We start from the raw sequence: 16,822 nt of genomic DNA, 5'->3' as shown, positions 1-16,822 counted from the left end.
CTTCTCTCTCTTCCTTTCGTTCTAGGCTTTGAGAATGAGTTTTAGCTGAGCACTCAGATAACCAATTCACTGGGGAGTCTCCCTTAGGCTGTTCTTTCTAAGAACAGTTTGACTAGGTCTTGGATGAGGCCTGTGGATTTTACTCCAGAATCCAGGAGGCACAAGATTGGACAGAATGGGAATGACTGGAGTGGAGGGTTCAGAGTGAAAATGCATGTCTGACGCACAAGGAAAACACACACACACACACACACCACACACAGATACACACACACACACACCCGAAAACAAGAAGTGCCAAGTCTTAGGCTAACCACTCTCAGCAGCTCATCTAAGTCTCGGAATGCTCTCTGCAGTACCTTCTGCTAGCCTTCCCGTTTTGCAGATAGAAAACCAATCGAAGAGCATCTCTCCCGGCACTCCAGCCTGACTCACCTGGAGTCTTCTTTTCTTTCTGGAGAGGCTTCCCGTCCAGTCGCTGATGCGGCGCATCCTGGCTTTCAGGGTGTCCTTCTTGGAGGACTCCTCGCCCAGGGCCCTGGACTTGCGGCAAGGGAGGGTGAAGGACGCGAACTGCCCGGGCTCCCCGCGCTCCACGCGGGCCGGCACGTCCATGTCGGAGGCGAAGGAGACGCGGGCACTGAGGCTGGCGCGGGTGCCCATGTAGTCATCGGAAAGCCGCAGGGCCGCGGGGGCCAGGCTCCCAAGGGAGGCGTTGGGGTAGGGGTCCCGGAGGGATGAGAGGGAGGCGCTTTGGCTGAAAGGCTTTGGAGCATCCCTGGTCGGGAAGCCAGTGTGGAGGCCGGGCTCAGGCGTGTCCGGCGCCACGAAGGAGCCCTCAGCCTCACTGACCTCGCCGCCCGGGCCCCAGGGAGAGTCGTACCAGGAGGACTCGGAGCTGAGCGAGCTGCCCTTGCTGGAGCGGGGGCGCGCGGCGGCTGCCGGGGAGGCGCGGGGGCTGGGCGCGGAACCGGCCGAGTAGCGCAGCAGCTGCACCGGGCCGCCCGATGGGGAGGCCCCCGGGGGCGCGGCGCCGCTGTGGAACTCTACCCGCAGGCACCCGTCCAGCTTGCCCAGCGTCTTGATGAGCACCCGGGGGCTCTTGCGGTCCTCGCCAGGCGGGGTGGATGCGATGCTCTCGTTCCCGCCGTAGCAGTTGAGAAGGTGCCCATTGCGGCAGTCCCTCGAAGCCGAGTGGTTCTCCTCGGGCGGGCGTCCGACATAGTGGAAGCCGTTCTCGGGCGAGAAAGCGGCATCGGTGCCCTGGAAATCTGACCCTGTGGCACCTGTCCTATGCTTGGCGTAGGCACTGCCTTTGGAGGCTTTGCACGTGGGGCCCCCTGGTCGGGATGCGTAAGGCTGATTGCTCTTAAAGTGAGAAAGGCAGCTTCGGGCCAACGACCTGGACTTGTACCCCGCTCCGCTGCTTCCATGACCCCATCCGTGCAATGACTTGTCATCCTTGGCATGAAGGCCACGGATTTTCAGGGAGCAAGGCTTTTGTTTAGCACCAGTAATAGTATTGCTATGATTTTTAGGTCCTTGTAGGGTGTACTGACTCTCGGAGTTTCCCATCGTCACCTGAATTAAGAACAGCAGTGTCAGTAAGAGTCATGACCTAAACTACATTCCACTAGGACAGAACTTTCTACAAGCTATGTTCAGGTGACAGAGGAACCAAGCAACCTCTTTCTGGGCCTGACACAACTCAGAGACGTAGGGACAAGCGTGACTTGCGGAATTGGTTCTCCTTCTGCATTGCAGGTCATCAGCCAAGTAGACAGCACTGCACATTCCTGTGCTAGCGAGTTTAAGCACATTATCTGTTGTCTGATGTTAATTCAGAAACCGAACAGGCATAGCAATCAGCTTAAGACAGAGACCTCCTATAGGCTGGGTGTTGGGAGGTTTTGAAATCAATGATTCTAAAGAGCAAAATGAGAAAATCCCTTTACTCTGTCACTGCAATACACTGATTTTTCAGTGACCACAGAGACACCTTTCCTTTATACATGAAGGACTGAAAGAGCTCATATTGCACCCCAATATAAGTGGTTACTGCTGAAAAATGACCATGTTTGTGGTAATATGACTCCGGGTACTGCACTGTGTTGGAGCTTTCATATGTCACACAGAATAGCATACCTCAAAGGATAAAGACTAAATGTTCTCAAAAACTAGGCTGAGGTGAAAAACAGAGGGAGAAAATAAAAGCTCTCCTTTGGAACAGAACAACATTTTAATGAAACTAATCTCTCGTGCTTTTCTAAAGACTTTAAGGGTCCTCACTTTAGAAACTGATAAAAGTCTGAAGCTGACTTGTTAGAATGTGAGCATCCTAGAAAGAAATATTTAAATTTTTTTAATTAAAAAAAAAAAAAGAATGTGAGCATCCAAAAAAAAAAAACATACCCAAACTTAGATTCTATTGATTTCCTTTAAAACTCCAATTTGTTTAGAGAGTCTGTTAGTTAAGCAAAATTCCAGGGGACGATCCAAACCACCCCACCTCCTCAGTTTTTTTTTATTCTAACCAATATATCAGTGTTTGAGGCAAGTCAGAAACGATGCTTCCAGTTACGTTTCTAATATATGAGGTTAGGTTTAGTCAATCAGTTGTGTCCGACTCTTGCGACCCCATGGACTGTATGTAGCCCGCCAGCCTCCTCTGTCCATGGGATTCTCCAGGCAAGAATACTGGAGTGGGTTACCTACTTCTAATACATGAAGTTGGTTTTTAATTTCCATTCTTTTATATGTAAGAATGTACAGCCACAGAAGTCAAAAGGGCTGACATTTCTTTGGAGGCAATGATCAAGCTCAGTTTAAAACACAAATAATGGGAACAAATAATTAAACCCTTACTAACACAGCCGTGGCACTGGACAGGAACCACAGCTCCCACGGGCCGGACTCACCTGCAGTCTGGTTTGTGCACTGAGGGAGATTAATGGTCAGTCGACTTGACAGGGTCCCAGGAGCAAGGCAGCGTGGTTAGGAAGTCCAGGCAGTGGATCCATGAAAGGATCCTGAAAAACAAGAAACAGGAGAAAACTCTGTCAAGCACTTTACACCCGGTCCCCCCAAAAGTCAAAAGGAAGGCTTGCCGTAAATTACGTGGAGAAACAATGGGTGTCCAGAATCGCTGTGAAAATAATAAATGGCACATCTGTGAGCTGTGTGATTCATCAGGGTTGTCTGGAAGATGTGAAGGAAGCCAGGACCGCCCCCAGCAACCTTGCGAAAGGCCTTTCACTCTGTCCTCAGGCAAACGCACGCCTTTGTTTCGGGGGAGAGCAGGTGAGCGCGCTGCCCTGAGTCACAGCTCGTCTGTCACCACCGCTCGGAAAACAACTCCCAGACCCGCTGCCCTGGCAAGATCACAGGAGCAGCGTCCCGGCACGGCAACAACAGGTCACTGTTCCCCAGCTGATGAAGCAGCGAAAACAAAACCCAAAATGTAGAATCACAGAGAAATAGCCCTTGGCTAAAATAATGTATGTCAGAGATGCCAACCCCAGAGATGAGATGAAAAAGGTTTTCTCCAGCACATGCGTGGGCCCCGCTGCAAGAGGCCAGCGGCAGGAAGCCCACCTTTGAGGGAAAGATGGGGGTGCTGCCATCTGGCTGTGTTCACGGCCGGGACACAAAGCCTTTATTTTCTCTGCAGACAGAGAGAGCAAAGCAGTGAGGGCTCAATAGTGACCTTTTTCCTCTTTAAAACAAACAAACAAACAAACTATATTTGTAATTGCAGTACAATGCACATAACATTTACCATCTGAACCATTTTTAAGTGGTCAGACAGTAGTGTGAAGTATGTTCACAGTGTTATGCAATTCGTCTCCCGAACTCTTTTCATCTTGCAAAACTAAACCTCTTGCATTAAACTCCTCACCTCACTCTCTCCTCCATCTCCCCAGCCGCTGGTAACAACCATTCTCTTTTGTCTAACGAATTTGACTGCTCTAGGTACACCATGCAAGTGGAATCGCACCGGATTTGACATTTATCACTGGCTTTTTTCGTTTAGCGTAATGTCTTCAAGGCTCCTTTGTGTTGTAGCATGTGTCAAAATTTCCTTCCTTTTTAAGGCTGCATAATATTCCATTATTCACATTCTGTTTATCCATTTATCTGTAAACAGACCCTTAGAAACTGCTTTCCACCTCTTGTCTATTGTGAATAATGCTGCTAAGAATACAGGTGTACACGTATCTCTTTGAGACCCTGCCTGCAATTCTTTGAGGTATATACTCAGAAGTGGAATTGCTTGATCATATGATTTTTCCATTGTTCATTTTTTTGAGGACCCACCATACTGTTTCCCATAGCAGCTGCACCATTTTACATTCCTATCAATAGAGTATAGGTTCTAATTTTTCTCTGCATCGTCAGGAACACTTGTGATTTCCTATTTGTTTTTTTTTTTAATACAGTGGCCATCCTATAGTGTGAGATGATATCTTACTGTGGCTTTGATTTACACTTCTCTGATGATTAGTGATGTTGAACATCTTTTCATGGCTTGTTAGCCACCTGTATAGCCTCTTTGGATGGTTTGATGGTCACTTCTAAAATTCACAGAGCACTGGTACAAGACATGCTGCTAAGTCGATTCAGTTGTGTCCGACTCTGTGCGACCCCATAGACAGCAGCCCACCAGGCCCCTCCCTCCCTGGGATTCTCCAGGCAAGAACACTGGAGTGGGTTGCCATTTCCTTCTCCAATGCATGAAAGTGAAAAGTGAAAGTGAAGTTGCTCAGTCGTGTCTGACTCTTCGCGACCCCGTGGACTGCAGCCTACCAGGCTCCTCTGTCCATGGGACTTTCCAGGCAAGAGTACTGGAGTGGGGTGCCATCGCCTTCTCTGGGTACAAGACATAAGTATCCCCAATAAAGCCAAAGACACAAGTCTACCTAGGATGATCCACACACACACAATTTAAATTAAAAAAAAAAAAGTCAAAAAGACTTCCCACTTAGGCATCAGCAGGAAATCTAACCGCTCATGTGAGTCTATAAAGACTGAAGCCAGCATCTCTAACCAATGAGGTTAGAGTGGTACCCAGCCCACTACTGATCACATCTTTCCATGGGCAGCTCTCCCGAACGTCTAAAAGGCGGAAGAGCCACTGAGTGAGTTACCCATGACACATGTGACATGGGAGCTGGAACAGCAGCACCCTACCTTTTGAAAGTTCAATACCTACATTGTCTTTTCTCAGCTACATTTTAGTAGAAGCTAAAAGTCAGAGAAGCTCCCAGCTGCCGCTCCCACCACAAGCTGAAGGGAGTGAGCCTTTGTGCTTGCTTTCCTCAAGACCAAGGTCTGGTGATGACCCACAGGTGAAAGTCTCCCAGCAACTCTTTGTCAGGCCCTTCTGATCCGAGGGTCACATGCCCGAAGACGCGCACACACAGCACCACTCAAGCCCCTCAACCCATGGGCACAAAGCTGCCACTGGGAGAGGGGCCCGCTGTGTCGGCCACTCAAGGACACACAGAGATGGTGGAGTTTGGGGAGGAGGGGTTCAAAGGTGCAGAATGGCTTGAGCTTGGAAGCTTATGCCCCTGCAGCAGACTGTAACTTCACCTTGTCTGACTCCTTCTAAAGTTAAATAGCTTAATTTAAGATTTCATGTCCTATTTCAAAACACACAGCCCCGGACCCTGTCCTTTCCAAGGTTCGATCTGCTAAGGTCTGCATCTTGAGCTCACAGAAGCATTTAAATGATACCTGTTGAATGACAGCAGCTTCACATGTAAGAAGACTGATTTGGGCACAGACTATGAGCAGGAATCACCCTAACAGGAACTGGCTGAAAGATTGATGTATAAACCCATGAGGCCATGTCTCAAGAATGAACACAGTCCTGCCTAGAGAAAACCCCAAAGGCGGATATGACGTGCATTATGACACGTGAGTGATGCTGACCAGCTGTTCAACATCCCCAGCCAATCACTCCTGCAGAAAGAAAACAGCCCTCAACTGTGGCAAGAAGAATTTATCTAATATTTACTAGGAATTTATTGACAAGGAAGGGTAATCTCAGAGGACAACTTTAGAACTGTCCCTGAGGAGTTTAGCAAATTGAACAGATATTTATCTGTCAAGTTTCAGCTGGGACTCTTGTCTGAAGGCAAGAGAATAAACAAGTCAGATTTTCTGCAACCCTGAGTCTCTGAAATCCTTTACTAAAAGCATTTTATGGTATCCAAGTTAAAAAAAAATTGATTAATAGAAAGCTGGATGACAATATCAAAATGACAGATTTCCTAAGAAATTTTTTTAAAAGGAAAAGAAATAGTTAAAAGCCCCCTGTAGATAAAAACATGCACTTTGGGTACATAATCTGCAGAAATACACATCAGGTATACTCAGGTTCCACAAGGCCCACAGCTGGCCAGGAGAAATTTTAAGTTTCTTAGGAATGAAATGAAATGGTGCTAAGGCTGTGTGCTTCACAAATATCCTATGCTGTGTATACATTTATTTCTACAATTATTTTTTTATAATTACCATAAAATACTGGGATTTTAAAAAATTGATCACAATCTCATGAACCTGAATAAAAAGCCTTTGTATTTTGTTGCCTGCATTCCCTTCCAATCCCCAACCTTATGAATGTGCTATGTAGCTTTTTAAGCTAAAATCACAAGAATGGAACTTTTTTCGTTTCTTTTTTTTAATTGAAGTATAATTGATTTACAATGTTGAGTGAGTTCAGGTGTACAGCAAAGTACATGTGATTCATATATACATATACATGATTCACATATGATTCATATATATGTATATGTATATTCATGTATATATACATGTATATATACATGAATGTTTATATACATGAATGTGTGTATATATGTGAATATATATTCATGTATATATATATACATGCATATATATACATATGATACACATATATTCTTTTTCAGATTCTTTTCCCTTATAGGTTATTACAAAATATTGAGTATAATTCCCTCTGCTATTCAGTACCTTGTTGATTATCTATTTTATATATAATAGTGCATATATATTAACCTCAAACACCTAACTTAAACTAACTTTTTAAAATTGTAATCCATTACCACCCCAGAAACGCCCAGCAATGTGGAGGAATTTCACAAGTATGTCATCAGAATCCCAGCAACCCCCATGACCTACTGAATCTCACAGTAAATCATCTTTTAGGAGGAAATTCAAGCTTTACCTTTTCTTCATTTGCCTTGAGCTTGGTCTTGAACTGATGCATCAAAAATGCCAGCGTCTCCACTTTCCCATAGTATAGAGTTCAGAGCAAAGGGAACTAAACTCCTCCAGCCGTGCTTTGTCTCCGCCAGCACCGACTGCCCAGATGGAGCAACCACAGGGAAGTCAAGGGCGACCCCAGGGGACCAGATGGTGCTGTGAGGAGGGCTGGGGGCTAACTGATGTAGCAAGCAGAACAGAGGCGTGGGGACTCTGCACAAAAGCCAGATTTATGGCTGGGTGAGGCGGTTAAGGGGAGCTCAAGTTCTCCCAACCATGAGATATCAACAAGGCTTCCTATATAATTTCAGAAAGATTTTTTATAATGAAAGAGGAACCCCATCACTGGACAAGGCAAACATTTCAGATACTGATAAGAGCTGGAAAAATAAAAGATAAGGACGCACCATTAACCCTAACAATATCTACTTAGTTCCCTTTATTTAGGGGTGGGGGCTGTGGGGCCAGGGGGAGCTTGACTCATTAAGGAGACAAGCCTCAGAATCCCAGACTGGTTTGTGTCACAGAACTTGAGTTTAAGCCCTGCTTCCAGTTCTTAAACAGCATGTGAGTTTCAGGGTGAATTACTTGTGCTTTCTGCATCTCATTTGCCCCATCTGCAGCTTAAGGATAAAAATAGCTGTCATACCTACTCCGTGAGTTGAGAATTGAATGTAGAAATACATGTGAAACCACCCAAAAAAACTGTGAAATGCAACACTAATACACAGTACTATTATTAATTTTTAGTTATAAATTTAACTTGGTGCATTATAATATCAATATTATAACAGCCAGCTGTTTCAAACATTTTGTTAACTATTAATACATTATATATGTATAGATATATGTATAGATATATACACACACAAACTTGGAATTTTTCAACTTCCAGTCTTAGTATTTATTTGAATTTGATCAATTCCCCAATAGTTACAGCACATAAAACTAATTTGTCAAATGTGTCAAATGTCAAAAAAGGCAATGACACAAGTCATGTACCTATATTACATATTAGAAAATGTAAGAAAATAACCTAAGTGCTCACTGAACAATTGGCATAGTGTTTACCCAGCTGATCTCAACCACTGCGACTTTGGTCCCCAGGGGACATTTGGCAATCTCAAAACACATCTTTGGTTGTCACACTAGGGCACTGGCTCTAGTGGGCAGTGTTCAGAGATGCTACTAAACATCTTACAAGGCACAGGACAATTTCCACAATAAAGAATTAGTTGGCTCCATACATCATTGGTGTTGAGGTTGAGAAACCCGGCCTTAAACTTTTATTGCCTGTCTCATTAAAAACACTGAAACTGAAGAACAACTATGCCTAAACATCTAAAACCACAGCACTGAACTAAGGACCTAACCCTAACGAACTCTGTCAGTACGGCCCAGACTGGCGTCTGCCCTCTTCAGTCCATGAGCTGCACTCCGAATGCACGGGTAACAGGACCGGAAGGAACTCATTCCTAATCTTAAGAAAATTTGACCCCAATCAGTATGAAGACGCAAGCGAAAGGAACATCTGATCTCCATAGGAATAGTGCTTGGGGAGAGTAATCCTTAAAAAGTGGACAGAATGCAGACTGTTCCTAAGGCCTCGAAAGCTAAGCATCCATTGTGGAGTCCCACTGGGTCTATTTCAATTCTATGGGGCTCCTTCCAAATGCATATTAACAGATGAAAAGACAAACCAATCTGCAGCAAGGGATGCCCGGAATAGGACCTCAGAAGACAAGCATGGCTGGTATTCAGTAAAGGAAAAGCAATAAATTCCACAGAGACAACAGCCCAGCTTTTTGCACAGTTCATCACCTTAGTAAGCCAATTTATCACAAGTAGTGTCTCAACGCTCACACCCATTTTTATAAAAAAAGAAAAAATTAACATCTGCAGCATTGCTAACAGAAGTGTTTGTCCAAGGGTTCGTGAACCATTGTTGGGTCATGACATTTATGCAATGATTTGATACCAGTATTTTTAAATGAATAGGATGGAAATGGAGCAAGGAATTTTGGCGGGGGGCGGGTAAGAGGGTTACATCCCAGTAAGGGTAAAAACTGTCCTATGACATTAAAGTTTTTTGCGTGCTTATGTTTGCCTATACACTGGGTTGTGAATTAAATTTACGTCTCCTTGAGTAATGGTCAAAAAAAAGCTCAAAAACAATGATTCATAAAACTGCCAAGTGGTAATTTCATCAGAATGACACATCCATTCTAATAAGATCCGATAGCAACCCAGGTCTAGAGAGTCTTGAAGCATCCAACAAATTATCACCCAAGGGAAACATTTCAGCCTGAGAGAAGAAGATCAAAAGAGAAAAGGACTCTCTGTCAAGGATGTGCCACACGTGAGGCCTTCACCTTTCTGCAGGCCACAAATTAAGACAAACCCTCATTGGACATTCAAATCCTTCCTATGAAAGTTAAAAATGACCCCATTAAAAAAGTCAGATGAAGAACTGGGTCTAGAGGATGTGTGGGATTCTGCTGAATGAAGATAGAGAAGGACGATCCAAGGAATAGGAAAGGGCACATCCAAAGACACGGGCACTCCAGGGCCACCTACTGAATCCGCAAGTGAACTGAGAGGAGAAAGTCCCCAGCTTGTTCAGGAAAGGTGACGGGGCGGCAAGGACTGGGCACAAGTGTCAGGGACAATGTTGCGAGGGATGAGAAGCAAGAGATAAGAGGAAGAGGTGGGATGAGAGTGAGGAGGCTGGGCGAAATCTTGCTGGTCACTGCCATCACCTTCACCTTCGTGCCCTCCCCCCACCCCGTCCCCAGAAGCATCACATGTGAGCCATCTCCTAGGGACACTTTGGGACACCACCTCGGAAGGTGTCCCCAGCAAGCAATAGCTCAAATATTCATGTGGGAGGCAGAGTTGGCAAAAAAAGAAAATGTTCTTAGTCTTGACAGAAACTTGGGGAACTGAAGTAAAAGAAGAGCTCCACTCACCAGTTCAGCGTGAATTTTTGCATACACCTATACATCCCCCCAAGCCCCCCATGGACCGGGCACTGGAGAGAAAGAACAGCCACTTATGATCTGAACCCTTCCCCAGAAGCCTTATTAGCTTGTGTAGGAAGGGGATGCAAAAATTAACATGAAAACATTTGTAGAATCAATAAGCAAGTTCCCAACCACGTTAACGGCATTGAGTTTCTGAGAGGTGTGGTGAGCCCAACAGTCCCACAAATATTACTGGTATGTTTCTGGAATGTCAGTGAATTGAGAGGCCCAGCTACATCTGAGCCATCACAGAAACTGAAAGTATTTCAGGGTGTGTTTCTTTTTTTTAATCACCTTTTCCAGAAAAATTTACAGAATATAGCCTAAAATAACATAGTCTACATATTATATAGACTATAATAATATAGTCTAATCCATCTAAAGATAAACCTTTTTTCTTATTTTTCTTTCAGAAATTATCAAAATGCATCTCACGCATTTCCATCCATGCTCTTTTTGCTCAGTAGCATGGATATTTCTCTTTTTCTTTTTTAGTACCAAATGTTGAATTCCACTCTGCATTTGTCCCCCAGGTGTACAAGTCTCATCCAAAAGTCAGTCAGGAGCCTGATCTCTGCAGACCTAGTACTGCTTTGGTGACAGCCGGAAACAAAGACGCTCAAGACTCAAGATGGTTAACACGACTTTTAAATAACCCTCTCTTGGAATTTTTATGAATATGGGATTCAAAGTGGTTCGCATGACTTTCAAATAACCTCTCTGTTTTAACTGTAAGGAACACGAGCCATTCTACAACCAGCGAGTTCAGACACGGGCAGGCACCTCCTAAGATTCAAACCAAGATGAAAACAGAAGAGCAGGCATCAGAACCCCAGTCTGTAAACACACAGCCTCTCACTGACTCCGAGACTTGTCTGTGCGGCACGTGCTTCCGTAAATCAGAAGCAGGCATCGTGAGCCTGAACCTCAGTCACGTTCTGTGACCGAAATATACCTTGGTGACTGTACCAGGTTATTCTTGGCAAAGTATTTCTTCATTATATTACTGTTCCATTTAAGTTAAAAAAATGAACAGGCTTAATCCACACGGTTTTCCCCTCATTTAAACAGGGGCTTTTCTCACCCTCATAAATGTGTAACTATTTTACTCCCATCCGGCTTACAGCCTGATTGAAGCATTCATTTCTGTTAAAGTCTGTATCTGAAAGGCACAATATAAGTTGTTCTTGGGCTTGAACGTATAATTAAGCCAATCACTGCTGAACTTTTCCATAGAACATGTATTATTCAAAACAAACCTGGTACGATTTTAGCTAGTAACATTACAGAAACTTTCAGGGGAGGGAAAAAAAGCACTAATATTAGCACTGATAACTTACCTTTTATAATTTACAGGAATTGAGAACGTTTGTCACTTCAAGGAGATGGGTGTACAGACAGAAGGGGGAGAGTTTAATATGTCCTGAGCTTCTGTGTGTCAGGGCTCCCCAGGGCACAAGAGCCCAACAGCTGACATAACCATCCTTGATTTACAGGATAGGGAGTGTTAGCCTCCATGGATTAAATACTTTGACCAAGATCCCTAAGGAGCACAGGTAAGAATCCAAAGGTAGGAAATTCTGGATTTCTTTCATTTTTGTTGCTTCCCTGGTGCCTCAGATGGTAAAGAATCCGCCTGCAATGCGGCAGACCTGGGTTCAATCCCTGGGTAGGGAAGATCCCCTAGAGGAGGGCATGGCAACTCACTCTAGTATTCTTGCCTGGAGAATTCCATGGACAGAGGAGCCTGGGGGGCTACAGTCCATGGGGTCGCATAGATGTATTTCTACCAATTTTAAATTTTCCTGTACTTTTGAAATATGAAAATACCCTATATCTTTTCATATTTACTTATTATTGATTTAGCTGTGCCAGCTCTTAGTTGCAACGTGTAGGATCAAATCCGGGCCCCCTGCCTTGGGGGCATGGAGTCTTAACCACTGGACCACCAGGGAAGTCCCTCCGTATCTTTTTTTAAAACGTCCAACTTAACTTTCAGGCTCCTCTTATAAGAAGAATGGTTGTGACTCATGTCCCTTTCATAAATACCTTTCCCTATGGGTACCCCTGGAGAAGGAAATGGCAACCCACTCCAGTATTCTTGCCTGGAGAATCCCAAGGACGGGGGAGCCTGGTGGGCTGCCGTCTATGGGGTCGCACAGAGTCAGACACGACGGAAGTGACTTAGCATGCATGCATGAGTACCCTTTCTCCCGGCAGCAGAGGCTTCCGCAGTTGGGGCTCGGGACATGAGAATGAAATGAAGAACTGAAATGTTAACTAAGGAGCTGGAAGGTTCAAATGTACTTATTCTATGCTACTGCTTACCGAGAACACTTCACAAATGAGAATTTTCTTTTCTTGATAGTGTAAGGTGGTCATTATTCTAAATACCAATTATAACATAGAATATGCCTCCTGAAGGCTGTGGGGTGGGACATGACAACCAAGACAATGTATGTGTGTTGGTTGGGTGGCGGGGTTTGGGGAGCGGTACACAGAATAATCAAGGGGGAATCTTCCCGAAGCTTCCATTTCATCCAGTGCTAAGTATTCTAAACGTTGCTGCCATAATAAAAAAACATAGATCATGAAGTAAAATATGAAATTTACATTTTGAGATAAAATACAGGGGCTCCATGGTATTTAGCATACTTAGGTGCTTTAGTTACATCATCAGGTATCTTAAGTAGGATACATTCCATAATGTGATCAGTGTTTCCTGAGCACCTAGTCTGTGCTAGAACTGTTCTACGCCCTGGAATATAGCAATAAACACATCTCCTCCCCCAAAAATATCCCTTTTATGGAGCTTATATTATAGTGGGGAGACTAAACAATAAACCATGACAGTAAATAAGTTATAAGGTGAGTAAGTGTGTGCTCAGACACTCAGTTGTATCCAACTCTTTATGGCCCCATGGACTCTAGCCTGCCAGGTTCCTCTATCCACGGGATTCTCCAGGCAAGAACACTGGAGTGGGTTGTCATTTCCTCCTTCAGGGCAAAAAAATAAAGGGTGATGGGGGAAACCAGGTAATGTGGGGGGAGGGGAGCTATAGGTTCAGAAAGGAGAGCAGAAAAGACCTCATGGCTGTGACATTAAGTGAGGACTTGCAGGAGAAGGAGACTGTGCAGATTCTGGGGAAAGAAAGAACACTGGAAACAGAAGTTCAGTTCAGTCACTCAGTCGTGTCCGACTCTTTGCAATCCCATGAACCGCAGCACACCAGGCCTCCCTGTCTATCACCAACTCCCGGAGTCCACCCAAACCCATGTCCATTGAGTCAGTGATGCCATCCAATCATCTCATCCTCTGTCGTCCCCTTCTCCTCCTGCCCTCAATCTTTCCCAGCATCAGGGTCACTTTTCCAATGAGTCAGCTCTTCTCATCAGGTGGCTAAAGTATTGGAGTTTCAGCTTCAACATCAGTCCTTCCGATGAACACCCAGGACTGATCTCCTTTAGGATGGACTGGTTGGATCTCCTTGCAGTCTAAGGGACTCTCAAGAGTCTTCTCCAACACCACAGTTCAAAAGCATCAATTCTTCAGCACTCAGCTTTCTTTATAGTCCAACTGCCACATCCACACACGACTTCTAGAAAAACCATAGCCTTGACTAGACGGACCTTTGTTGACAAAGTAATGTCTCTGCTTTTTAATATGCTGTCTAGGTTGGTCATAACTTTCCTTCCAAGGAGCAAGCATCTTTTAATTTCATGGCTGCAGTCACCATCTACAGTGATTTTGCGGAAACAGAAGACAGAGGTGCAAATGCCCAGAGTGGTGAACGCGCAGCAAGCCAGCATGGCTGGAGCAGGAGGGGTCAGAAAGGGGACAAGGAGCCACAGGGTCCAGCCCTAAGGGACACTGTAAGGACTCTGGCTTTCACACTGAGATGGAAATTTTCTAATAGAGGGCTGTGAATAGAGGTGCCTCCTCATGGGGTATATTTCAAGAGGCTGATCTGGACTGCAGGCAACAAGGGGGAAGCCGGGGCCTGTCGGGCTGGGAGGGTCTTGCAGATGAGAGGTGATGGGGGGTCAGACTCCGGTGGGGAGTCTAGAGACAGGTGAAAGGAGAGCCAATGGGAGGCCCAGGTGGATGGGAGTGAGTGGTACAGTCAGAAACGACACCACGATTTGATCTTCAGTCTAAGCTCCCAGAATGGGGAAGACAGTCTCTCCCTCCCTTAGAAGAAAGACGAGGAGGTGTGTTCCACATGTCTCGGGTGGGAGATGCCCCCTGGATGTTCAAGTGCCAACGCTGAGTGAACACTGTGCTTTAGGAGCCCAGAATTCTAGGAAGAGATGGGCCTGGGTGCAAACCTGCTCTCACCACGTGGGGATGCCTGATAAACACACAGTGGATAAGCTCCCCGAGGGAATAAGTAAACCAAGGGAAGAGAAGAGCCAAAGAGCCCCAGGACCAAAAGGCCAAGAAATCAGGAGAAACAGAAGTCAGTAAATCCAATTAAGAGGAAACCAAGCAAGGAGAAGGTGGGATGAATTGAGAGAGAAGCATGGAAGCATACACATTACCATGTGTAAGACAGATAGCCAGTGGGAATTTGCTGCATGACTCAGGAACTCAAACCAGGGCTCTGAGACAACCTAGAGGGGTGGGATGCAGTGGGAGATGGGAGGGAGGTTCCAGAGGGAGGGGATATATGTATGCCAGTGGCTGATTCATGTTGATATGTGGCAGAAACCAGCACAATACTGTAAAGCAATTGTCCACCAATAAAACATTTAAAAAAAATTAGGAAACCAAGAAAATATGTTGCCCACAAAGCCCCATTGAAAAAAGGCTTTTCAGGGAGGAGACTGTGAGCATTTGATGGTTCACGTAATAAGGACTGAGAACAGAGCCCTTCTGAAGTTAGCAACGTGGAGGCTCTCAGTGAACCTGACCTGAGCAGGTCCAGGTGGAGAAACCTGGGTTGACATGAGTCTGAAGGTGAGGTCCATGAAATTGAAGATGGTGAATAGAGACAACTTGGCCAGGAGTTCTACCATGAAGAGCAGAGAACCCCGTGGTTGCTAGGAATCCTAAAGAGCGTGGGTGGGTGGGTAGGGTGGGTGGGTGTCTGTCTGTCTTCAGGAGAAACCCCAGCACGTGAATGGGGGTGACTGCAGAGAATCAGCTGTGGCAGGAGAGAGGGGAGACCTGCGCGGTCCTTCATCAGCCAAAGGGGAAGGAGGCTTCCTCCCAGGACTGCTCAGGCACCAGAAGGGGAATGGACCCTGGAGCCATGACCCTCCACTATTAGACTTCAGGAAAGCATCTGAGAACCACTGATAATACACACGTGAGATAAGGCACCAGGACAAAAGGGCATCAACTCTAGTAAGGAACTCTGACGATTTATCATGAAGGTTTTCGCCAGGTTGCAGTTACTTCTGAGTTTGGGGGTTTCCTGTTTTGTACTTAACTTTTGGTCCATTTGTGACCATTCTATCAACCTTCAACAGAATATATATGCAGATACATGTATGTGACAGTGTGTGTGTGTGTCTGTGTGTGTTGTTCTGTGAACGTGTGTCTGCTTTCATGGAGTTCTTTACTCGCTATGACCTCTTGATATCATGGATTTTCCTGGCTTATTTAGGACTGTCTGTGAACAATGCTTCTTTTCACTTGTCACTCCACCTTCCACAAGTGGCCACAGACGACTTGAAAACAAGTCTATCCACTCAGTTTCTCTTCAGGGGCTCGAATGATATGGATTTTTAGCTTTTGTCCTTCCCAGCCCCTACCCTCCACATATCCCTTGAGCTCTTTACATCTCAGCAATCCTACTCTAACAATTCTGCAATGAGAGATGTGTCACGGTCAAGTACAAAAACAGGATGGGGACCATTATCACTTTCCAGTGTTGTCCTAAAGATACCCAGGATTTCCAAACCTATCTTTAAGGTTTAGGAACGCCCTGGACCGACTTCTTCCTGACACTATCTGTAGCACTGGCCACATCCCTTTCCTAGAACGAAATGATAACCTGGTCTATCACTTCACACGTAAAGTTTATTTTTCCGAAACGGCCTTACATTACCTTGGCACCAAAGCGAGAGTCCATCTGCTGTCTTCTGTTCCCCTCCAGAGCCTCTCTTGTCAGGCCCAGAACTAAGGAAAACAGCAGTCTCATACCAGAATGGGATCATGGAAAAAAAACATCTTAATCTAAGGCCAAAACAGGAACAGACTGACAGGTGAAGTCTAGCCAAAGCTGCCTTATCACACAGGTTAATATGTGGGCACCAAAAACTCTCTGGCAATAGTTAATGGGAATGATGACCACTGACTGAGTGTATGGCTCTGAACTTGATTAGGATCCAAGAAAAACAAGTCTTTGTCTTGTCTTTGACTATAGCTTTAAGCTTGTCTGGTTTGGTAAGTAGGTAAGTAAATAGGTATGTAAGTCAGAGAGAGACAGGAAGGAAGTGAAGGGGGAAAACAGATGGATATGTGTATGTGTACATATATGTATGTATACATGTCTCTATCAGTTTATAAAGATATCAAGATGAGCTATGAATGTGTGCGT

General features: G+C 45.1%; 1 protein-coding gene across 24 annotated transcripts in view; it reads right to left on the bottom strand.

The window, feature by feature from the left end:
* Positions 1-16,822, bottom strand: part of TIAM2 (TIAM Rac1 associated GEF 2) — a 243,521-nt gene that overhangs the window by 122,285 nt on the left and 104,414 nt on the right. For all 24 annotated transcript variants that reach the window (XM_086318453.1, XM_086318455.1, XM_086318459.1 and 21 more), the window contains 2 exons: positions 2,919-3,029; positions 436-1,581 (listed from right to left, as the gene is read on the bottom strand). In XM_086318453.1, the coding sequence (XP_086174579.1) occupies positions 436-1,575 (1,140 nt within the window). In that variant the 5' untranslated portion in view covers positions 1,576-1,581; positions 2,919-3,029. The remainder of the gene's footprint in view (positions 1-435; positions 1,582-2,918; positions 3,030-16,822) is intronic.

Source organism: Bos grunniens, chromosome 9, assembly GCF_055505025.1.
Source record: "Bos grunniens cultivar Pamir isolate PY7600 chromosome 9, Bosgru_T2T1.0, whole genome shotgun sequence".
In the NCBI taxonomy this organism is placed as follows: domain Eukaryota; kingdom Metazoa; phylum Chordata; class Mammalia; order Artiodactyla; family Bovidae; genus Bos; species Bos grunniens.
This window is presented reverse-complemented; position numbering and strand designations above follow the sequence as displayed.